This window comes from Cebus imitator, unplaced genomic scaffold (assembly GCF_001604975.1).
Source record: "Cebus imitator isolate Cc_AM_T3 unplaced genomic scaffold, Cebus_imitator-1.0 Scaffold446, whole genome shotgun sequence".
Classification (NCBI taxonomy): Eukaryota; Metazoa; Chordata; class Mammalia; order Primates; family Cebidae; genus Cebus; species Cebus imitator.
Window position 1 is genome coordinate 84,649 of NW_016107761.1, and position 23,267 is coordinate 107,915.

At 38.0% G+C, this 23,267-nt stretch overlaps 2 protein-coding genes across 2 annotated transcripts; both read right to left on the reverse strand.

Annotated features, from left to right (window-relative positions):
* Nucleotides 1–2,423: 2,423 nt before the first annotated feature.
* On the reverse strand, nucleotides 2,424–8,368 carry LOC108291093 (olfactory receptor 6B1). Its single transcript, XM_017511274.1, has 2 exons — nucleotides 8,071–8,368; nucleotides 2,424–3,739 (listed from the first exon to the last, which is right to left on the reverse strand). Exons 1-2 carry the CDS (start codon nucleotides 8,361–8,363, stop codon nucleotides 2,797–2,799), a joined length of 1,236 nt encoding a protein of 411 aa, XP_017366763.1. The 5' UTR covers nucleotides 8,364–8,368; the 3' UTR covers nucleotides 2,424–2,796.
* Nucleotides 8,369–18,606: 10,238 nt separating this feature from the next.
* On the reverse strand, nucleotides 18,607–19,428 carry LOC108291101 (olfactory receptor-like protein OLF3). Its single transcript, XM_017511282.2, has one exon. It carries the CDS (start codon nucleotides 19,426–19,428, stop codon nucleotides 18,607–18,609), a length of 822 nt encoding a protein of 273 aa, XP_017366771.2.
* Nucleotides 19,429–23,267: the final 3,839 nt, after the last annotated feature.

The window sequence follows — 23,267 nt, forward strand, 5'->3', positions numbered from 1 at the left end:
TATATATATATACACACACACACACACACACAAGCTATTTGTGTGTGTGTATGTGTATATACACACAAAGGTTATTATCTGTTATCTGTTTCTCCCATGAAGGTAACAAGTTTTAATATTTTCCTATTGTATCACTACAGGTATATAACAGATTTTTAATATATATTAGTTAAATGAATGAATAAATATAATGATTTAAAATATAAACTGCATGTGTAAGTAATATATATTTATATTTTATTTTTGTCGGCTTCCTTATGAGTTTGGTTGGTGATAGTCAAATCTTCAGGGCATCCTCTCTGGATAAACTACTAAAACTGACTACCAGCCTTTTGCAATGGGTATCCCAACAAGCTCACCAAATGCCCTAAAACCTCTAGCTTGCTTTGTGTGTCATCTTACAAATAGCTTGTTTCTATATGAATTTAACTAGTAATCCACTATAAATTATTTTCTCTGTTGCAGCAGATTTCCACATTGGTCTAATCTGTGTCCTCTACTTTGCTGAGCCTGTGCACTTACGTATTCCTTTTACAAAGGGGAAGGAGCTGAATGTTCCGTCTGTTAATTGAAAAACAATTTAATAGAATTTACCAAGAAACCTTACTTCTACATTCTCCCTTTCCAAGATACTCATGAGAAATAGTAAAGAAATAAACTGCCCCTGATAGTTGCAGCCTCCCAGGTTACGTATGTGGAGTCAAGTAGGTGTGAAATGGTTTTAGACAGGTCTAGAGAACATAGCCTTCCCGACCAGTTTTCCCATGCAAACCCTAATCTAGTGGTGCCTTGCTTAGATCTTACACTGCCCAAGATAATTAACAATCAAGATCTTTTCCATCATTGTTGTTGATTCTTATAACCATCGTGTAAGAAAGGCAGAGAAACTATTATTACCCCTGTTTTACACATGAAGACTCAGTGTTTCCAAAAGTATATAGATGGCTTGGCTAAGGTCACATGGTGAAAAGATATCCAGGGTTAAAATTCAAGTTGTTGATGGAGTTGTTTTATTTTTCATTCCCTAATCCCTAGTGAGCATGTCGTTTCCTTTCTTAATGTACATATTTAATATCTCTATATGACTGTGCCATTATATTTTGATTCATCTGAAATTTTCAGAAAATAATCTCTCTTTTATATGTCTACATTTTAAATAGAAATATATTCATCACAACTTGTTTATTGCATCAAGGGACCAAACTATATTCCAGAAGCAAACATTAAATTATTTCCATTTTAAGCATTGTTCTCTTCTGCACACTTATTCCTGAAAGTGAGATGCACTGACATTTATTTATTTTTTTCCTGAAACCTATAATTCACATTTTTTTCTTTTTTATTTTATTACTGTTCTTCAGGTATAGCAATTCATAATTCCAACCATATTCCTTTACAACTAGCTTTCATACTTGGCTTCTAAAGAAGTCTGTTTTCTCTCTAGGAAGACCCCATTCACTAGAGAAAGACCCAGGGCTTGGATTCAGGGAACTGGGACTTTTGACCTCTGCTCCCCACTCTCTGTGGTTGTATGTTATTTACTTCCTTGAACATCTGTTCTGGAAGTTTATAAAATGGAACAAATAATCCTGATAATATTTCTTAATTAAGAAGAAAGAGAAAGCATTCTTGAAAGTGTGGTAGCTAAAAGATGTTATAAATGCAATAAACTCTCCTGTTTAAAACTGTTACAATAAAAGAATTAAATTCCCACTGATGTCGGCCCGCTATGTTGAATACAGCTTAAAAACAGATCTCCCTTTGGCATTGGCAAAACTATGAACCAGGAGTGAGCATATCTATGTACCTTCTATGGGTGTAAAGCACATTTGATCAATAAGGTCTAGTGTGTGTGTAGAGGGTGTTAGACAAATAAATAAGGAGAGTTGAGAATCACTATGTCATGGAATGAAAATCTGTCAGTTCCTGAAACTAAGCTTCTTTCTTGTTTCTGAGATGAGTGTGGAGATAGTGGAAAACCAAGAGAAGTTAAAAGAGAGTAAGAGAGACAGAGAGAGAGAGAGAAAGAGAGAGGAGCAAGAGAACATCAAGATCAAAAGAAAAGAGAAGTAATGAGGGCAATTATTATTCAGCAATTGATATACTTGATGATATTCATCCACTAAAAGATAAATTGTAGGATCTGAAAGGGAAATATGAAATTCAATAAAAGGCAACTGTGTAAGTTATATCAGAAGACAAAACACAATCGCATAAGGTGCAATTCACTTACAGATAAAAGAAAGCACTCTAGTTTAAACAGAAAGGGATTTAACACAGGTTAGTAAGTGTTTGCAGAAAGTGTTGCAAAAACTCAAGAAGCAGTCTCTGCCACCAAAATTCACTCCCAGCACAACACCAAGAATGGGATTGTTGAGGGAGTTGCTACCTCTGTCTTAGAAAGATGGGAAATCAGGAAGTTATCACCCATTTTGTTGGCCCCAGAGCTATTAGTGTACGGCAGATTCAAAAACCTCTAATTCATCCATCACCATCTCTCTTCCTACTAACTCAGTTATAAATTTAGTCACAGTCTTAGAAACCCTATTTGGGGTCGCAACCATTGAAAATTACTTTCTCTAGCTCTCTACAAGGCATATGAACTTAGAACACTCATCATATGCCCTGATGGAGACACCAAAGAGCCTGAGATTGATATAGATATGGTGATGTCGTATTAATATGGACAGTGTTCCAAATGAATCATTAAAGGAGAAGGGATGGAGGAAGGCATATAGGCACCCACTCAGCCCTTTCTTTCTAAGCAACTGTAATTGACTAGTCAGATCTGATGGTCTAGCAATGTGCTAGTTTCTTCAGAGCTTCCTTGACCTCTCGGTTTCTTAGGCAATAAATGAAAGGGTTGAGAGCAGGAGTGACAATGGCATAGAAGATGGAAATAGTTTTGTTCATGTTGAAGGCATGGATGGCTCGAGGTCGAGCATACATGAAAATAGTGGCTGAATAGAAAATGGTGACCACCACAAGGTGGGAGGCACAAGTGGAGAACGCTTTCTGCTTTCCTGTGGGCATGCGTAAGATGGTGGCCAGAATGCATCCGTAGGACAAGACAGTAATAAAGAGTGGGAAGAGGAAGACGACCAGTGCCAGGATAAAGTCCACCAACTCAGCTATGGACATGTCTGTGCAGGAGAGATTAAGTACTGGAGAGATGTCACAGAAGAAGTGGTTGATGATATTGGGACCACAGAAGCTGAGGTGGGAGATGAAATAGATCTTCGCCAAGGAGATGCCAAAGCCAGCGGCCCAGGAACCAAGGGCAAGGCAGAAGCAGAGCCCATGGCTCATTATGGTTGGGTAGTGGAGTGGGCGACAGATGGCCACGTACCGATCATAGGCCATGGCGGCCAGGAGCACACATTCTGTGCACATGAGTGCAATGAAGAAGTACAGTTGTATCATACAGAGTGTGAAAGAGATGCTGTTGTTCACAGACCAAAAACTAAACAGTAACTTGGGCACGGTCACAGAGATGTACCAGGTCTCCAAGAAGGAGAGGTTGGCCAGGAAAAAGTACATAGGCTTGTGCAGTGCTCGATTTTGCTGCACCAATAGGATGATGATCACGTTTTCAGCCACTGTCAGAATATAGGACACCAGGAACATCAGAAACATGGCTGCCCGCATGCTGAAGCTCCCGGGGAATCCCACCAGAATGAACTTGGTGACCTGTGTCTGGTTCTCCACTTCCATATGGGAGACACAGGGCTTATTTATCCTGGGGAGGAAAAATCATTTGATCAGACTCCATGGTCCAGCTATATTTTTCCATTCTTGGCTTCTCTATCAGTAATGGTTATCATTTATTAATACATATTATAGGTCAGAACATGAATGAGGTATGTGATGCGCACAACATAATTTAGTTTCCACATTGCCGTGTGTGTGTGTGTGTGTGTGTGTGTGTGTGTGTGTGTGTGTTATATCTGTTTTGGCCGGGTGCTATGGCTCATGCCTGTAATCCCTGCATGAACCTGGGTGGCGGAGTTTGCAGTCTGAGATCATGCCATTGCACTCCAGCCTGGGGGTCAACAGTAAGACTCCATCTCAAAAAAAAAGAAGGATTGGGAGTCTGAGGCGGGTGGATCACGAGGTCAAGAGATCGAGACCATCCTGGTCAACATGGTGAAACCCCGTCTCTACTGAAAATACAAAACATTAGCTGGACATGGTGGTGCGTGCCTGTAATCCCAGCTACTCAGGAGGCTGAGACAGGAGAATTGCCTGAACCCAGGAGGCGGAGGTTGCGGTGAGCCGAGGTTGTGCCGTTGCACTCCAGCCCGGGTAACATGAGTGAAACTCCGTCTCAAAAAAAAAAAAAAAAAAAAAAAAAGAAGGAGAGGAAAGGAGAGGAGAGGGGAGGCGAGGGGAGTGGGGAGGGAAAGGAAAAGGAAAGGAAGGGAAAGAAGAGAAAAAGAAAGACAAGAAAGAAGGAAGGAAGGAAGGAAGAAAAGAAAGAAAGAAAGAAAGAAAGAGAGAGAGAGAGAGAGAAAGAAAGAAAGAAAGAGAGAGAGAGAGAAAGAAGGAAGGAAGAAAGGAAGGAAGGAAAAGTTTATTTTAATGATGAAGAAATCATGTCTTGGAGAGAAATTAAGTAACTGACCAAGTTCTTGCTGGTAGCAGGGCCGGAATCACATTCAAGTCTCAGTCTAAAGCCCATGCTCTTTCTAATGTCTTGCACTGTCTGACACCTTACAATTGCCAATTCCAAAAGATACTCCTGCTCTTCCTGTCTTACCACCTACCCAGAGCTCTGGAAGTTCTTCCTTACAACTCCTTTATCCTTCACATGCTGTATTTTCTTCTGCCATCCCTGGAGATAGAGAGTAGCTGTCACTAACCTTTCTCATGAGGTACATGAGAAAGTGAGTAGTGGAGAGTTGGGCTTTTCAGTGTTAAAGATCTCCTGGACTTCATTCAAACCTAAGGTCTGCCACGGATGTGCTATAACCTTGAAATCTTACCCTCTCTGAGATTCAGTTTCCTCTTTTGTAGATGTGAGTATTAATATTTATTCAGCTTATTTCATTGAGGATCAAAATCCAAATGAGCTAATGTAAGTGAAATTTTATATAAACTAATGGCAATCATCATGAAAGGGGCTCCTATCCCATATTAGAGCGGTAATGAAGTTAAGAATACACTAACAGGAGGAAGCGGAGGAGCTGTCATGAACTGAGCAAAGCCATGAGCGAAATAAACATGGGCCTCACTCAGGGAATTGGACGTTCTTGGGAGTGAAGGTGGGGGTCACTGAGTGGAGATTTTTAAAAATAAGAAAACAAAGAGATGCACTGTAAAATTTGAAATATTTTCTATAAAGGTTAGCAAACAGAAAATAATGCTAAAGTAACCAGGAAAAGTCCCTGTGACCTTTGAGAAGGTGATATTAAGGCTGGGAAAGATTCCAGGACCCCAGCCCTTTGAAGGGCTACGGTGAGGGGGAGCCGTGCTGAAGGAGGTACCATGGCTGTGCTGTGATGGATGGGAAAGGAGCCAAGGAAGAGGGCAGGAAGGCAGAGCCAGAGGGTGCAGATCCCCACAGGTTATCAGGGTTCTGAATCGTGGTCTAAAAGCAGTGGGAAACAATCAAAAGATGAAAGGTGAATGGGGATGATACGATTTATGCAATGGAAAGATAACTCTGTCATTGCAAAGTGGACACCATGGACACCTTGGAGGCAAGAGTGTGAGCTGTGAGCTATGAAACTAGTGCAGGCTACTCAGACCAGGTGATAGTGAACAGTGAACTTAGACACTGTGGCTTCAGAGAGGTGGATTTAAGATACACATTAGAAGTAGAATCTTTAACAGTAATTGGTGGATTGGATATGGAAGTTGAGAGAATGAAAGAAATCATGGAGGAATCTCAAATATAGGAGTTATTACCTAGAGGTGATGCCATTTACTAAGGTGTTTAGTTAGATGGCATCATTTACTGTCTTACTATCTTTACTGTCTACTATTACAGTTCAGAAAATACTCTAATAATAATTTAACGAGTATTCATAGGTGCTGGGAAGTTCTTTTCATGCAATATCCCATTTAATCCACAAAAGAATGCTAACTAGACATTCTTATTCTTATTTCAAAGAAGACACTGTGCTTTAGCTAGATTAAATAACATTTCCAAGTTAGACAGTGATAAAATCAGAATTGTAAAGCCCAGGTCTGACTACAAAGGCACGCCCGTAACCACTAGAGTGAAATACACAAATGAAGAATATCACATTTTGGACTTACTACTATATTTTACATTTAAAATTTCTGACTATTTTAGGAAATGCTCTTTAATCTTGCTGAAATTTTGTTATAAGCTGAGACTATTAGAAATGAACCCAATTTTTAAAAAGAAAGCAATATGACACAAGTACGTATTCAATCAGGCACACAAAACAGAAATGAATGTGTAGAAATGCTTGGTAAGTGTATCAGAGAATAGATCATGATTGGATATGCTTTTAAATATAAATTAGGGAGAGGAAAAGGCATTTTTGGCAGATGAATTGGAGTGAACAAGTGCACAGAGATATGAAACAGCTTGAAATTTTCAGGAAAGCAACTCATAATTGCTGTGTGAGTGGACAAATTGTAGTGCGTGAATGAGCAGAAAAGAAATGGATGGAGGGAGGGAGAGAGAGAGAGAGACAGAGAGAGAGACTTTTGTCATGGACCAGATCATGGAAGAGTGAGGCATTGAAGAATTACCCTGAAGTACAGACAATAAGTAATCACTATTTGCGAGCAAGATGACAACATCCTCTTATTATATTCTTGTTTTTGATGTGGAAAGATGGGTTAGGATAGGAGAGGGTTGCCAAACCAGAGATTCATAGACCTATTAGAAAGCATCTTCATAGCAGACACTTAAAGATACACACAAAGGGCTGGGTGCAGTGGCTCACACCTGTAATCCCAGTGGTTTGGGAGGCAGAGGCAGGCAGACCATGAGGTCAGGAGTTCGAGATCAGCCTGGCCAACATGGTGATACCTTGTCTCTACTAAAAATACAAAAAATTAGCTGGGCATGGTGGCAGCTGCTGTAGTCACAGCTACTCAGGAGGCTGAGACAGGAGAATCACTTGAACTTGGGAGGCAGAGGTTACAGTAAGCTGAGACCACGCCTCTACGCTCCAGCCTGGGCAACAGAGTGAGACTGTCAGAGGAAGGAAGGAAGGAAGAAAGGAAGGAAGGAAAGGAAAGGAAGGGGAAGGAAGGAAGGGAGGGAGGAAAGAAAGACACAAAGAAGAGAAAAATCATTCTAGCTTATAACAGTTGTCAAAGAAACAAAGATGGACATACTTAGCTATACTTGTTCACAAGTTACTTAAGTTTTCACTTCTAGAGGAAGCTCTGCAAGACAAAGAATTCCTTATTTCTCATCAACTAAATGAAGGTACATAGGCACTAATTATTGCATACTGTTATTTTTATGTACCATCTTACTGCAAAATATGTAGAGCCTTTTTACTTATAATAGTTTTTACTCCATTAAGCCTACTCAAACATGTTACCCCTCACAGCAGATTTAACACTGGTCTAGAATCAAACATCTTTGTTTCTTATGCCTGCTGCTATGCACTTTTCTCCAATTTTGTCAGGGTTCTATAAATAAGTAGGTTTCAAGCAATTTGAATTTGATGGACATTTAACCTCTGCCCCTGCCAAGACAGCAGCAGTTTTTGTAGCCAGCAACACAAACAAGTTGCCAGGAAGACACAGTGGTGGCAGGACAGGGATATCAGGTCTTTGGGTCAGTGGTAAAGATCTAAAGTCTGGCGTTATAATCTGGAGCACTTATTTTTGACCCTGCACCAAGAGACGTCTCAAAAGTGGCAAGGGGAGCCTGCTCCCTCAGCTCACTGCATAACTGGCTGCACTTAGATTTCAGGAGACAAGAATATCATCCAGACTGACTGCTAGGAATTGAGAGTGGGTAGAACAGAGAAACATTAAACATTTTAGAGTTTAAATGTTGCTGTGTTGTAGGAGCCTGCAACAGGGCTGCCTGAATAGCAAGAAAGCAATGCTCTGAGAGGGAGCACTCACCTCAGCACAGCAGCCTCTGATAGGGTGAAATGTGAAAACAAAGCCTTCGCTGATTCTAAAACAGGAAGAAGTAGAAGAAAAAGATTCAGGTATTGAACAGATGTGAGGAACCCACTTCCTAAACCTAGAAGGAGTGAATGGGTACAGATTACCCCACTGCTTTCGAGCTGAAAGCCAGAATAAGGTGACAGGAGAGCCCAAGGCACCAGGACCACATCTGTACCTGATGTGGCATCAGGCTGGCTCTTCCAGCACCCTGGGACCAGGGTGCCCATCACCTTCCTGCTGAACATGACAGTGATTTAGGCACACTGAACTGTGAAGACCTTTGGATTCTGAGGGCTTTATAGAATACCAGGACTTTCCCTACATGTCTGCCAAGACCCAAGAGAGAAAAAAAAAAACCTCAAAAATGGCAGCTCAGCTCTCTTGTGGGATCCAAGAGAAATTTCCATTTGCCCATTGTGGCAATCTTGTTTTATATGCTATTAGGTCCATAGGGGAAAAAAAAAGTCCAGTTGTGACCACACATTTTTTTGACAGATGAAGAGAAAAATGTACTGCAGTTAAATCTCTATGTATAGACTTTCAAATATTCTTCAGTCTTTGCCTTACTTAAAACAGGATGATCATGTAAGTGCTCCAAATGCGATATTGATACCCAAAGGAGACTGGTATTACTACATTTTAGTAAAAGTTAAGTGAAAGTTTTTGTTTTAAATACTTATGTCAATTTGTTAACTAAGTAAATTTATCATGATAGGTTGGTTGTCACTGTCAGCTGCCCGTGTGAACAGTTGACCAATAGTTCACATTCTGGGACAAAGCTCTAGTTTACTAAAAATCACTTCTGTAGCCTGCAGAACTCTTAAGTAGCCGTCTAGCAAAGAAAAGCTATCTCTGTGATTTCATGAAATGAGGAATAAACAAAAACCTCTGGAAAAATCTATACTTCTAAGTCAAAGAAATCATAAAGAAAATTAGAAAAAAAATTTCAAATTGAAGAAAAAATAGAGCTTAGAGAAAAATTCTTATGTTAGAAGTGTCTCAAATCAATGAATCAGAGTTTTACCTTACTTCTAATTTCCTTTATGATTTCTTTGACTTATTTATTATTTAGAAGTATAGAGTGTAATTGTCATACATTTTGTTTATTCCTCATTTCTTATTTCTAATTTAATATCATTTTCCTTATTTCTAATTTAATATCCTTACGTTAAAATGAACTATTCTGTATAATTTCAATTTCAAATGTGTTGACATTTGTATTCTTCTGTTGCTGAGTAGACGTTATAAAAATGTCAATTAGGTTAATTTGGTTGATGGTGTTGTTCAGATCTTCCATATATTTGCTGACTTTCTTTTTGTTTACTTGACCTATCAAATATGGAGAAAATTATGTTGACATCTCCACTAATAATGATAGGTTTGTCTATTTATTTATTTTTTTCTGTATTTGTAGTGCTGTTATTAGATTATTAAAGTTATTATATTATCTTGATAAATCAACTCCCTTATTACACAATATCCTACTTTTTCCACAATATTCTATTCCCTTATCCAGCCTCCATCCTAGTCAGGCCCTATAAACCTGAGACCTGGGAATTAGTGTTCCTACCTCATGTCACCAGTCATGGCAGCCAGACTCTACTTTTTATCTGTGACTGGTCATGGGTGGGAGTTTCTCCTCTTTTCCTAGCAGACTTCTGATAGAAGGGCAGGTTCCTAGCTTCAGTGGATTTCTGTCTCTTCTCTAAGAGTAAACTACTTTTCCTTCTACTTTTCCCTCAGTGGCAACTCACTTTTGTCTAGACAAGTGGCATGAAGGCTTTCTGACCTTTCCCCAGAAGTAAAAAAAAAAAAAAAAATGTTGATTTTGTTTGCAAGGCTTGTGGCAGGAGCAGAGAGATTTCTGATCCTCTTTCAGGGGGCAAAAGATTTTGCTTCTATCTTGGTTCTTTAAAGACAAATTTATTTTTTTCTCTGACTACTTTAAAAAGAAAAATTGTGTTACCTTTGGTTTGCAGCACTTTTCTCTGATCTACCTAAGTATGTTTCCATTGTATTTTTCCTGTTTGAGATTTGAAATACTTCATGCATCTGTTTTGATGACTTTATTAAACTTTTAAAAATGATCAACCACTATGTCTTACAAATTTATTTTTCCCATTCTCTTTATTCTTTCAGTTTAAGTCTGCAATTACAAGTAGGTTAGATCTTTTCATCATGATCCAAATGTTAAACCTTTTTAACATATGCCATAAATCACAAATGCTCTTTAAAATGTTTTTTCTTTTCTTATTTCTCCCCTGGATCAGGTTATTTTCTACTGACTTCTCTTCTACTTCACAAATCCCCTGCAGTTCTCTCTAGTCTGCTATTGAGCCTATTCATTTTACTTTAAAAAATTTAAATTAAAAAACACTATTTGATTATTTTTAGTAGACTCCAGATTTTTGATAATATTCTCCAACAATATGTTAATCAGTTATTTTATGGTTACATGTGATCGTGTCAATGTCTGTGTTTCTTTGGAATTGTTTTTAGCATGAATTATAAAACTGAAAAATGCCTTAAGAGCAATGTTACTGCATAACAGTAGTCAAGAGACTAAAAAAAATGGGCAGAACTTATGGTAGACTCAAAGAACTGAGAGAGCAACAGCTACATGTCAGGGCTCATTAAGGAACAGACCTTTTCTAAACATCTCTATGGTCAGCAGGGATTTCTAAAGTGTTCTTTAGGAGTAAGGAGAAATTACAAAAATAAAAATACTCCATCAAGTAGCCGCTAGATAATTGCCTGATTGACGTCAAATAAATCCTTTCTTGAGGAGGACAACATGATGTAGACCCTCTAATTATCCCTGCAGTTTTCCAAACACAGTGTCCAGCACTCAGTCAAAAATTACCTGTCATGAAAGATGAGATTCAAACACTGAAAAAGAGATTTTTTTTCCCCTAGGAAGCTCTTTAATTTTTTCAGGTCGGTATTCTTTTCATAATTCTATACAGCTTCTAAAATCAAGATCTGCACGTGTATCCTGGAACTTAAAGTATAATTTTAAAAAATCAATGTTTTGAATGTGGAACCAATAGGATTTGCTTATTATGGATTGAATATGTAATGAGGAAAAGGGAGGAAGAAGGGCATAACAATTATGATCCCATAAATTAAGATAATAAAGAGGAATATTTTGGTGGGGTTAGTAGAAGTAGAAACTTGCTTGGATATGTGAAAATCTAAATAGAGTTATCAAGCAGGCGGTTGGGTACTGGAGCAGTGCTGGGTGTGTATAATTTGGGAGTCCTTAGAGTTTATAGATATTTTAAATTTAGAGGAGATCAACTTAGGTATTAGTGTACTTGGAATTGAGATTGTATTTGAATCCTGAAACATCTAACAAATGGACATCTAAAAGAGAATTTGGCTTCTTCACGGAGTCTGAGAAGTTTCTAATGAGGTAACAGGAATGCAAGGAGAATGTCGGATCAACCGTATCATATGCTGCTAGAGAGGCTGAGCGAAATGAGCACTGAAATTGACCATTGGCTTTAGCAACATGAAAAATTCTAGTGATTTCTACACTAGTGATTTTGGAAGAATGGAGAGAAATCCTAGTTTAGACTGAGGAGTGATTGAAGGGGAGACCATGGGAATGAAAGGTGCAGTTAATTCCTTCAGGGAATCTCTATGTAAAGGAGCATAGTGAAATGGGACCACGTCTGTAAAGTAATGCATGATGTGGTCTATTATTTTAATTTAAAAAGGATTTATTCTCGAGTGGTAGGCATGATGTGGTCTTAAGGAGGTTCTTTTTTCCTGCAGGTGGCAAAGGCATATCAAATTTGTGTTTATGGAAATGATCCAGGAGAAAATGAAAATTTATAATTTAAATAATTCAGGCAAAGATACATTTAGGTTTTGTGGGGTAGGAAACAGACAATTTATGAGGTACCCTTTAGGAAAAAGAACATAAAACAATACACAAAGTTTGTGTGAAAATAAACATTTATTTAGAGTGTAAAATAATGAATAACTAAGCTTTACAAGTTTAGAAATACTTTAAACATCAAAATTTTATAAAAATAGAAATATTTTTATCTATTAAATATCTGATACAACTCTATAAATCTTTGCTCCCTACTGTTTTTGCTGCATATTATTTAATCACATTTTCACAAAAATAACTTTGTAAGATCTCTTTGGGGTTGATTTTGGAATCACAGGAGGTTAGTAATTTGCTCAGATGTGTAAGCCAAATGGAGATAAAACCCAAGATGAAAAAAGACCACCTGTAAAGTATGAACTTCCTGCTGAGCCTCAAATAAACAGGGTTGTGAAGCAGGAAGAAATTGTTCGGGATGGCCTCCTAGAGGGAAGTGGCTAATCAGACCTAATTAAAACTTACTTGTTGACTCTGGGCTCTATCCAAGTCTTCATCCCCTGTGGGTGGCAGCTTAATTTTGTCGTTATCACTCTGGCTTTTATTTCTTTCCTTTCAACAGAGAGAAATGTACTTTTTTTCCATAAAAGAAATTTATTTGGAAAAGTCAGCCTCTTACACAAGGTCTTGTTCTAATATGTTCATTCTGTCAATTACAGGGATATTTTAAATGCCTTGAATACAAGAAATACTTAGTTTTCATTTTGGTCCACCCCCTCTCCTAACCTAATGTGAAAACCATTTCTCTACTTTTCAAGTGAGTGAAAAGGGTCACACCATTTTTAGGTTTGTGTGGAGAGTAAGTATGTGTCCAATAATTCTAAGTATACCACAATTTTCTTTAAGGACTTCTCAGAAAAAAGAAAAAAATACTCATTAAAACTAGGCACGCTTAGTAGTTTCCCTCATAATTGTATCTTTATTGGTTTGCTTGGTGCTACATTTTTCTGGACCTCTTTAATTTGCAAAGATTGAAACTAAAAACAAAACAAAACAAAAAAAACCCACTAAACACACAGGGAGTATATCTCACACACAGCTCTAAGCTAGAAGCAGATATAAATGAGAATTTTGTGACTCGAAGGAGAAAACTTTGAGAAAAAAAGAAATTCCAATAGTGTCATCATTAAACCAAGGTTTTGGGAACACCGAAGCTGAATTCAACTGATGTTTGAAATATGTTTACATTTAATTGGATGTGCTGTATTTAGTAAGAAGGCACAAATACGTAGTTTAGAAAATTTTAATACTAACCTTTACAGTGAGAAAAATAACACCAAGTGATTTCAGCAGAGGCAATAATTTATTACTATTCAAAATCTGTCTTTTAACAGGGGAACAAAGTAGTAATTTAATGAAAACAACCCTCAAGTGCTTACTTGGCTTATCATAAGTATCCCAAGAAATGGTACCCAAGAAGTGTCAACAAGTGCAATGTGGCTAGGATAGCCAAGATGCTTCCAAAGTTTTATGCTTCAAATTTTCTAAATATATAGATAGCAGAACCATATGCAAAGAAAACTATTGATGCTGGAAAAATATATGCATCAGCATTTTATAAAAGCCCCAACTTTCGACCAGTATTTCTATTCATAAATCTTCCAGTGACAATATCTGACAATACATCACAAAGGAAGAAAGATTACTTTTAAATTTTAAATTCAACTCAAACAAGTTAATTATTTTTCTTTTTAACACAACACTCAACGTACATGAATCCAGCAGAATTGTTTTAAAAGTTATCTAAAGATTTCTAAAAACTAAAACATAAGGCACATGTTAAAATCTTCATGACACTGTTAAAAGCTAAGATTAAAACAAACAAAACAAAACCTACTTCCTTCCCTCATTCTTTACCATCAACCACACTCTCCCCAAAGTATATGGCATTTTAAATTTAAGCTATTGGTAAGGAGTGAAACAAAAATTCCATCAGTGGACACCTGGTATGGTTTCCACAAAAATGTCTATTATCTGCATTGAGCACCACTGGTATATTCCAGGCCAGTAGAATATTTTCAGATATCTTGGGTCATGAACTGTTCCATTTACCCTTTAGCCATATAAATATAGGGTGGACTCTCCTCTTCTTTGAGGCCTCCTTCTGTGCCTTTCTAGTTGGGGGATTCTTCTGCTTCAGTAACTTCTTCAAGCTTCTCAGTAATATCTATGCTGCTCTTCTTTCTTTCCTTTTCCTGCTCCTCCTCTGCTTTCTGTTCTTTTACCAAAAGTTGATAATTGATACCTATCACCCAGCAATGAAGAACTAGACACCTGCAATAATTAAGATTATGCCATATGCCCATATGTCTATTTGTAATCTCCATATGTCATTGAGATGACCTAAAAGTGGTGGCCCCAGGAGGATAAAGTAGCATCCCACAATGGTAACCAAACCCACAGTGCTGGAGAGCCTCTGGGTCCAATGAAGTCCATCAGTGTTTCAAACAATATGGAACTGAGCCACAAAGGTAAATCCAAAGGATCTCACAGGGACACAGAACTCAATACAGCTGGTAGATAAAGGTGTTAGTAAATGACACATTCCATTTACAATAATAGAAGCAGCAAATAAATACTGAACTTTAGAACTTGAGGCCTTATCCACTTTGTGGAGGCTGCAAGTCCCAGAGAAGGCCTTGCTGTATGTCAACAAAAGCCAGAAGGGAAAGAAGAAAGGCAGACTTCTCCTGGAATGATACTGATTCTTGCCATAATTACTCAGAAAGGCCAAAGGTGTAAAGAGTCCAGAAAAATGTGAGCACATTTCCAGAGAAGTACAACAAAAAACCTCTCTGAGTAAATAGGGATAAGTCCAGGAATGTATTAATTGTTTGGAAGACTGATCATTTCTTCTCTTTGGGGTGTCCTCCAGTAAGATCTGTATTTGCATCACCTGCACCTTTTTTGCATCAGATTTTTCAGCTTCCCGAAGGAATTCTTTAGACCTCTTTTCCTGCCTTTGTTGGCTTGGACCTTATTGGCCACATAGGGTCTCCAGCTACACAGCAGTTTAGTAGGAAGCCACCAAGAATTAGGAAGTTTCCTTTCCATTCATAGATACCAAAGAAAGCCTGATCGAGGAAGTCAGGGTAGAGAGGCTGCCTGCTGTGGCCAGTCTGTTGGCCAATGGTCACGTCATACAGAAACGCTTGCCAATCATGGGCAGAGCTAGGTTCAATTAAAGGAAAGCCCAAGACCGCCAATGATTCCAATACCCAAGTAAAGTTCCTGTATAATGTTACAGAGAGAAGCCACAACCAAGCCACAGCCTGACAGACAACACCAACAATCATGACCAAACGACTGCCGAATTATTCTCCAGGATACTACTGATAAGACCTCCACCATACATGACAGCCAGCATGATAGAGCACATCTGTGACACTTTGCTGGAAGGTGACAGTGGCATGGGAATATACCTTCCATCTCTTTGAAGAAGACCTTCCATCTCTTTGAGAAATGCTAAGAGAAGTTGATGGAAATGAAAGCTTCCACTACAACTGTCCACCCCCAACCCCTGTCTGAAGGGGTGTATCCAACTGAACTTCCAACTTCTGGTGGCATTTTAAGTGTAGAAAAATGCTCTGGCTTGCAGCACAGAGCACAGGAGTGAGGCAGTGGCAGGGACTATAGTTCTGCACAGGCCAGAGTGAGACTCGTGTCCTTCTCCTACTGCCTCATTGGCTGGTTTGAACACCCACGTGGCCAGTTAGTCAAGTTGCAGCTTGCCATTTTTTGTGATTGAGCTGGAGTGGCTGCCTTACCAATTTGCAGCCTTTTAAAAAACTCAATTATCTACTTAAAAGGGGTTAGTTTGTTGCCTGTCCTATCACAACTTAACTTGCATGCCTCCCAGCATTTTATTTTAAGCCTTTGAAAGTTGTTTCTACATTTTTGTTAGAGCTTTTATAGTCATCGTGAAGGGTATATGGGTAATAAATTTGTCGAATTTTTACATATGTAAATGTATATTTCTGTCACCTTTAAAAATGAATGATGGCTTAAATAGGTATGCAATTTTTATTTAACAATTTGTATGCTCAGGATTCTGTAGAAAGATATTATCATCCCTATCATTAATATTTCAAAGACCCATTATAGCTGTCATAGGCTGAATTCCAATCTGGCCCCCAAGAGTCTCAGTTCTTGGTGTACATGCCCTGTACAATACTCTCCCCTTCAATATGAGCAGGACTTGTGACATATGATGGGATTTCCCTGTGATAATGTTACAGTATATGGAAAAACAGAATTTGAAGATGTAATTAATCAGCTGAACTGGATTTACACAAAAGGGAGGTTATCCTGAGTGAGCCTGGCCTAATCAAGTGGGGACTTCAAAAGTGTCCAGACTTTCTTAGCCATCAGAGAGATTTGACACGACAGAGATTCTCCTGTCATTCTTGACACAGCAAGCTACCATGTAGTGAGAGGAGTGGGCCATGTGGACTTGAGGGTGGCCTCCAGGAGCTTAGAGGAGTCACCAGCCAGCAACAAGCAAGGTATTGGATACCTCAGTCACATACATGCAAGAAAATGAATTCTTCCAACAACTGCTGAGTTTGAGAGAGGATCCTGGGTCCCAAATGAGATCACAACCCCAGCTGACACCTTGATTTGAGCCTAGTGAGACCCTGAGCTGAGAATCCAGCTATGTTTCTCACCAACAGGAATGTTAAGATAATAAATTTGTGTTCTTTTAAGCTTATAAATTTATTACAATTTGTTATAGAGCACTAGAAAATCAATGCACTTAACGTTTTTCTAAGTGACTTTTCTGTTTTGTTTTCTAAATATTTCTGATCCCTTCATTATACTTGAAATTCAGTCATTTTTACCAATATATCTATAAATATTTTTACTCTCCTTTAATTTTCAGGTAACTGGCAAGGCTCTTTCATCTAAATAACAAATGCTTCCTTTATTTAAATGATGTTTTTATTAATTATAGTTAAAAGTAAAAAGTATTTTTTATTCAGTCTTTTCATCAGAAATACCAATTATCCATATGTTGTATCTTTTTTTTTTTTTGTCTGTATCAGTTTTGGATTCCAAACAACAGATTACTGTTAACATATTATTATTTTTTTCTGTTTATTGCTTCAATGCCCTTTTAAAATCTGAAATAGTTTGTGTGTGTATGTCCCTACTTTACCTGTAATCCTTAGATCCTTTTGTATCTCAGTCTGCTGTCCTATCACCTCATCTTTCATTAAGTAGATGTGCTTAATTTTCTTGCAAGTACTATGGTCACAAATTATTAGATCCATCAATATTTATTCTCCCTTTCCTTCTTAATATCAGAAGCTCTGATTGTTTTTTAGGCACATGATTACTAACAATTACATTGTCACCTTTGAGTGGCCAAGTAACTAAGTTTTAATCAGCCAGTAGAATTTATGCAGCATTTTTTGTGTGAGTTTTTAATAAGGTCTCTAAAGGAAGTGGGTATGCTCCTTCCTCTTTTCTTTATTTTCTTTATTTCAGCTCACTGCAACTTCTGCCTCTCGGGTTTTAAGCAATTCTCCTGCCTCAACCTCCCAAGTAGCTACTACAGGCATGCACCACCACGTCTGGCTAATTTTTGTATTTTTAATAGAGGCAGAGTTTCACCATGTTGGCCAGGTTGATCTCGAACTCCTGGCTTCAAGTGATTCCCCCCACCTTAGCCTTCCAAAGTGCTGGGATTCCAGGCATGAGCCACCCCACCCAGCCTCTTCTTTATTCAGCATGTGAATGTGTTGGCTGAAATTCAAGCCATTTCTTGAACTATGAGGTAGAAGTTACATACTTAGAATAGTGTATTATGAGCAGAACAAGCCTCAATTCTTACAACTTCAAGTTAGGCAGGCTTACCTAGCCTAACTCTAAATTAATGTCTATTTTATTTAGACCAGGATTTCTTCACATTTTCCGCCTCTCACAGTCTGACTCCATTGAAATAAATGCATTAATAAGTTTTCCCTATCCTTATTGTTTGTTTCATGAGGAAAGTCTTTCCATCAATATCACATTAAAAGTAGCTTCCACTCTGGAAGCTAGGTACAATTTTCTTATCTAACAAAGAAGAAAACTAACGCATATGTTATTTCAATAACTTGCCAGAGAGCACAGGTAGTGAGAGACAGAACAAGGATCAGGAGTTAGGTCTGCCTGATGAAGCTGGGGATCATTCCTTTATACATTGACACACTGATAAAACCAAAAATGGGCAGATAAGGCCCCCAAATCACTGAATATCTGAGAGAAGATGTCTACAAAGAAGCTATCTCATTGATCCCTAACATGTATATTTTCAAGTATTGGCCTACATAAAAAAAAATGTATTAAGCGTTTGGAGGAATACTTTGTTTGAATGCAAAGATTTGACCATAATAGGCTTCTTTTAGTGTAAGTGTGGGAGTTCTGTCTACAATGATCTGATCTCCTTTTTGGTTCTGATGATAGATAACAAGAGGTTCTTAGAGTCATGACCTTTTATCTGCGTCTTTCTAAAACTTTCCGGAGAGCAGCCATAACTTCCTTATTTCTCAAGCTGTGGATCAAGGGGTTCAACATGAGTGGCACCACCCCATAAAAGAGAGCAATCATTTTTCCTCCTCTGCCAAAGAGGCCAACTGTGGCACCAGGTAGGTGAAGATGGTAGCTCCAAAGCACATGCAAACCACAGTGAGGTGAGAGGCACAGGTCCCAAAGACTTTGCAGCATCCCTGAGTAGAATGAATGTGCAAAATGGCAGCAATTATGTAAGCATAGGAGAATAGGACCAGGGAACAGGGAAGCATGATCACCAGAAATCCAGAGATGGCTACTGTGACCTTGTTGAAGGAGATGTCTACACAAGTGAGCTGTAGCACTGCTAAGGTCTCACAGACAAAGTGATTAATAACATTGTGACACAGGGGAAGCTGGAAGGTGATTATTGCTTCCATCAGTGAATTTGAGAAGCCAGCCACCAGGCAGCCAGCCGCCAGCCCCAGGCACAGCTCCCCGTGCATGATGACCGTGTAGTATAGTGGGTGGCACATGGCCATGTAGTGGTCATAGGCCATGGCCTGCAACAGGAAGAACTCAGACCCACACAATCCCAAAGAAACATAGAGCTGGAGCACACAACTGTAGAATGGGATGGACTTTCGAGCTGAGATCAAGTGGGCCAGCATTTGTGGGATAATACTGTTTGTGTAACAAAAGTCTACAAATGACAGAACACTAAGGAAGAAGTACATGGGGGTATGAAGCCTGCTGTCCAGTCTGATAAGAAGGAGAATGAGGGTGTTTCCTACAATAGTAACCAAATACATGGCCAGGATCAGGACAAAGAGGGAGACCTGAATGCCCCAATCACTGGAAATCCCCAGCAGAATGAACTCACTCACCCATGTCTGGTTTTTATTTTCCTGACCCATGAGCTTCCAAGGACCATACTAAAGAGGGAAAAATAACCAGTCATGGAAATGAAGGATTGGAAGATGATTTGCAGGGCATATGAAGAGCCTGCCCATCTGAACTTAAAGTCCCCCTAGAATATCTCAGGCAAATCACCATCCAAACTCTGCTTGAACAATGCATCCAGGTGTGAGGACCACAGTGGGACCCAACTGTGCAGGGAAATCAAAGAAAAAAGAAGTTACATTCTTAAAATTCTATTTATTGGAATATAATTTCTTCTCCTGAACATCTGCTCTTAAATAGGGGAAGGAAATTAATGCAGTATTTAGACTTAAAGTCTTACTCATTTTAGTAGTTATTACAGAAGAAATGAAAAAGTTTTTTATCCACATGAAAGCTATGTCTGAGTTCTGACTGCTGTTCACTACCATCTAACTTCTTTTTGTTTACTGGGTTTCTCCTTTGGACATCTCAGACACAACCCTACTCAACCCTTCTCAGTGGAATGCATCCATGATACCATGAACAATTTTAATAGGTTCTTAGATATTGTATAAACAATTTTGAGTTTGCTTTCTGTAATTTGCGCTTTTACTTTTAGAGTGTCAAGTGGAAAGGCTTCCTCCAGTAAGCCAAGACCAACCGAAGGCGGCCAACTTCTAGGATCAGGTGTTACACAAAGAGAAGATACACATAACTGCTAAAATTAATCTCTTATCCCCCACAAGGTGAACTTAATGAAGCATTTAGTGATGTCAGATTACTACTCAATAATGATGTTTTCTCAGGGATAGTATAGTTTATTCATTTCTTGTAGAAAATGGATCAGTCCTCACCAGTGAAGATAGAAAGATAGAAGATAAGGCTTTAATTCTAGGACATTGTGACATAGGTAGTAGTTTGGTTTTTGTTTTTTTTTAACCACTTTATTTAACTTCTGCACAGCAAAGGAAACAATCAACAAAATAGAAAGGCAACCTATAGAATGGGATAAAATATTTTCAAACCATATATCTGGTAAAGGATTAATATGCAAAATATACAGGAAATTTCCACAGCTCAGTAGCCCAAAAAAAGGTTAAAAATGGGCAAAGGAACTGAATAGATATTTTTCCGAGGAAGACATACAAATGGCCAACAGGTATATGAAAAAATATTCAACATCACTATTTATCAGAGAAATGCAAATAAAACTCACAAGAAGATATCACCTCACACTAGTAGTAGTTTTTTTAACCCCAAAATAAAACATAAAATGTTTGCTTAGTTACTGAAGGAAGTGATTCATAACCAATGAATTTTGACAGAGCCTGAGGTCTTGGAGAGAATCTTGCAAAAGTACATAAAGGATTTACTTCCAACAATTGGTTAGTGTTCCAAGACTTTACCCTAGTCATAATGTAACTGTGGTATTTTTCTACCTCTCTCCAAAAATCTCTGCAAAAGGAGAGTATTTATACTTCAAGCCATGTTATTTTTTCTCAGAAACAATGTCATCAATTTGGGTTTTTTTCCCCCCAAATAAAATGTAGTTAATATATTTAAAGGTGGCAGGCATTAAAGTCAAAGCAAAACCTGTTTCTTACTAAAATTATTTCAAATAACTTACCCGAGTCAATTGCCCAGTAAACCACTGAATGGTCAGATTTGGTTCCAGAAAATTTTCTTCAATCTTGTCTACTATTTTTGTAGAAAGTGGTGGGAAGAAAACAAGCAAGCTCCCGAAGTACTCTTGGTGAGGCAAAGTCAAAAGTTCATGGGGTGGAAAGAATGTTAAGAGAGGAATTAAGTTGTGACTGCGCTGATGTCTATATGACATTGAGGTAAGTTTACACACTGTTTTCTGAGCACATACTCTGTGCCAGTCCTTATGCTAAATATACATCTATTTACATATATATCACAAATAAAACTAAAAACATACCAAAATGAGTATGTTTTTACACTATATAATAAACAACTTCATTTCAAACTTTTGCTTGTTATCTATATTTTGCAAGTGAAAAAAGGAGGTCTTATGCCTAGAAAGTGGGAGTCAGTAGGAAACCAAGGATTACCTGATAATCTGTTGTGCATGCATTGTGCCACTCCTGTCTATAGTGTGACCTTGTGTCATGCACAGTGATAGTCACTGTTTAAAGCAGGGTGTCCAATCTTTTGGCTTCCCTAGGCCACATTGCAAGAAGAATTGTCTTGGGCCACACATAAAATACAGTAACACTAATGATAGCTGATGAACTAAAAAGAAAATTGCAAAAAATGATCTCATAATGTTTTAAGAAAGTTTATGAGTTTGTGTTAGGCCACATTCAAAGCCATCCTGGGCTGTATGCAGCCCACGGGCTGTGGGTTGGACAAGTCTAGTTTAAAGGCAGAGGAGTAAATGAATGTAAAAATCAGGAGATGTATCAAGAAGACAAATTGAATTTCTGGTTTCAATCTCATTCAGTTCAGAGACTGACTATTCCAAGAGTCACATTGTACGAGAGTACACTTCTCCCCACTTGCCCATGAAGGTGATGTTTGGCTTTTGAGCCTCAGGGGCAACAGGTCAAAGAGAAGAAACACCAGCATTTTCCCCATTTAGGGATTCTTTTTGCTGTATATGGATAACTAGCCTCTTTTAAACACTTGAAAAGGTAATTGTCCTTTATGTCTGATATGGTAATGAGCACAACAGCTTACAGTGGGTACATGTTGGAGAGACTGTTTTTCCCCTCTAAGGAAAATTAAAATGCTCTGATTATGGAAAATAATGGGAACACAATGGAGATGTTTGTCAAATAATACAAAATTTCAATTAGGCAGGAGGAATACATTCAAGAGATCTATTATACAACATGGTGATTCTGTATTGTAATAACAATATATGATATATTAGAAAATTGCTAACAGAGTAGATTTTAAGTATTCTTATCACAAAAGAATGATAAGTACATGAGGCAATTCATATGTTAATTAGCTTAATTTATCCATTCCACAGTATATGCAGGTATCAAAACACGTACACCATAAATACATCATGTTGTACACCATAAATATATACAATTTTAACTTGTTAATCACAAGTGAACTAAATAAGAAGTAGATAAAGGTGAGTACTTATATTTAAAAATTAGCTTTCAGAGGAAAATTTGAACTTCAGCATAGTTTTGTGTAGGTAAAACAAGAAAAAGGTGAGGACAGGTAAGAGATCCTGTCCTGAAGGGTCTTACCTGGTTGGAAATATTTGTCCCTTCTTAGCTGTTTCCCATCAGGAACTTAGAATCTATTCTTTTTAGTGGCGAGAGCTTATAGATCATGCCAACATATTTCCCACTATTTATGTAAATAGTTACTGTCACACTAGAATCAAAAGGGGGCTATGTTTCCAGGTTACTTGCTGATCATGCCAAAGGCAGAGGTATAATGTTGAGTGACCATGTGGTTACCTCAGAATCCCCATACAGGTAGGTAAGAACCAGGGGTTCTTTGTATAGTCACAAGAATGCTCTCCGTGGTGCCCCCTTTGGTTTCCACATACAGACATATACACGTGCCCAAGCTTTCCACACACTTCTTTTCATGCCTCCTTCCCTGTACACATACAAACATGGAAACTTAACATTGTGAATGCACTTAATATCTCTGAATTGTACACTTTGATGTTGTTAATTTTATGTGTGTAAATTTCATCTTAGTTTAAAACGTCTTCACATACTGTGATATATATACATTACATACCTTTCTCAAAACAATTATTCCAAGTTAAATAAATAAATAGATAGATTGATAAATACCTGAAAGAGAAAATTACGCAAAATGAGTAAACGGGGAAAGGGAAGTGGATATTGAAATGTAAATAAGAATCAACAAA

Excerpts from the sequence above, each read along its gene's own strand:
- LOC108291093 (XM_017511274.1), bottom strand. The coding sequence starts at position 8,363 with ATGTTCAGCAGGAAGGTGATGGGCACCCTGGTCCCAGGGTGCTGGAAG. Across the intron at positions 3,740-8,070 it reads TCAGAGGCTGCTGTGCTGAG|GATAAATAAGCCCTGTGTCT; the intron begins GTGAGTGCTCCC and ends TTTCCTCCCCAG.
- LOC108291101 (XM_017511282.2), bottom strand. The coding sequence starts at position 19,428 with ATGGGTCAGGAAAATAAAAACCAGACATGGGTGAGTGAGTTCATTCTG.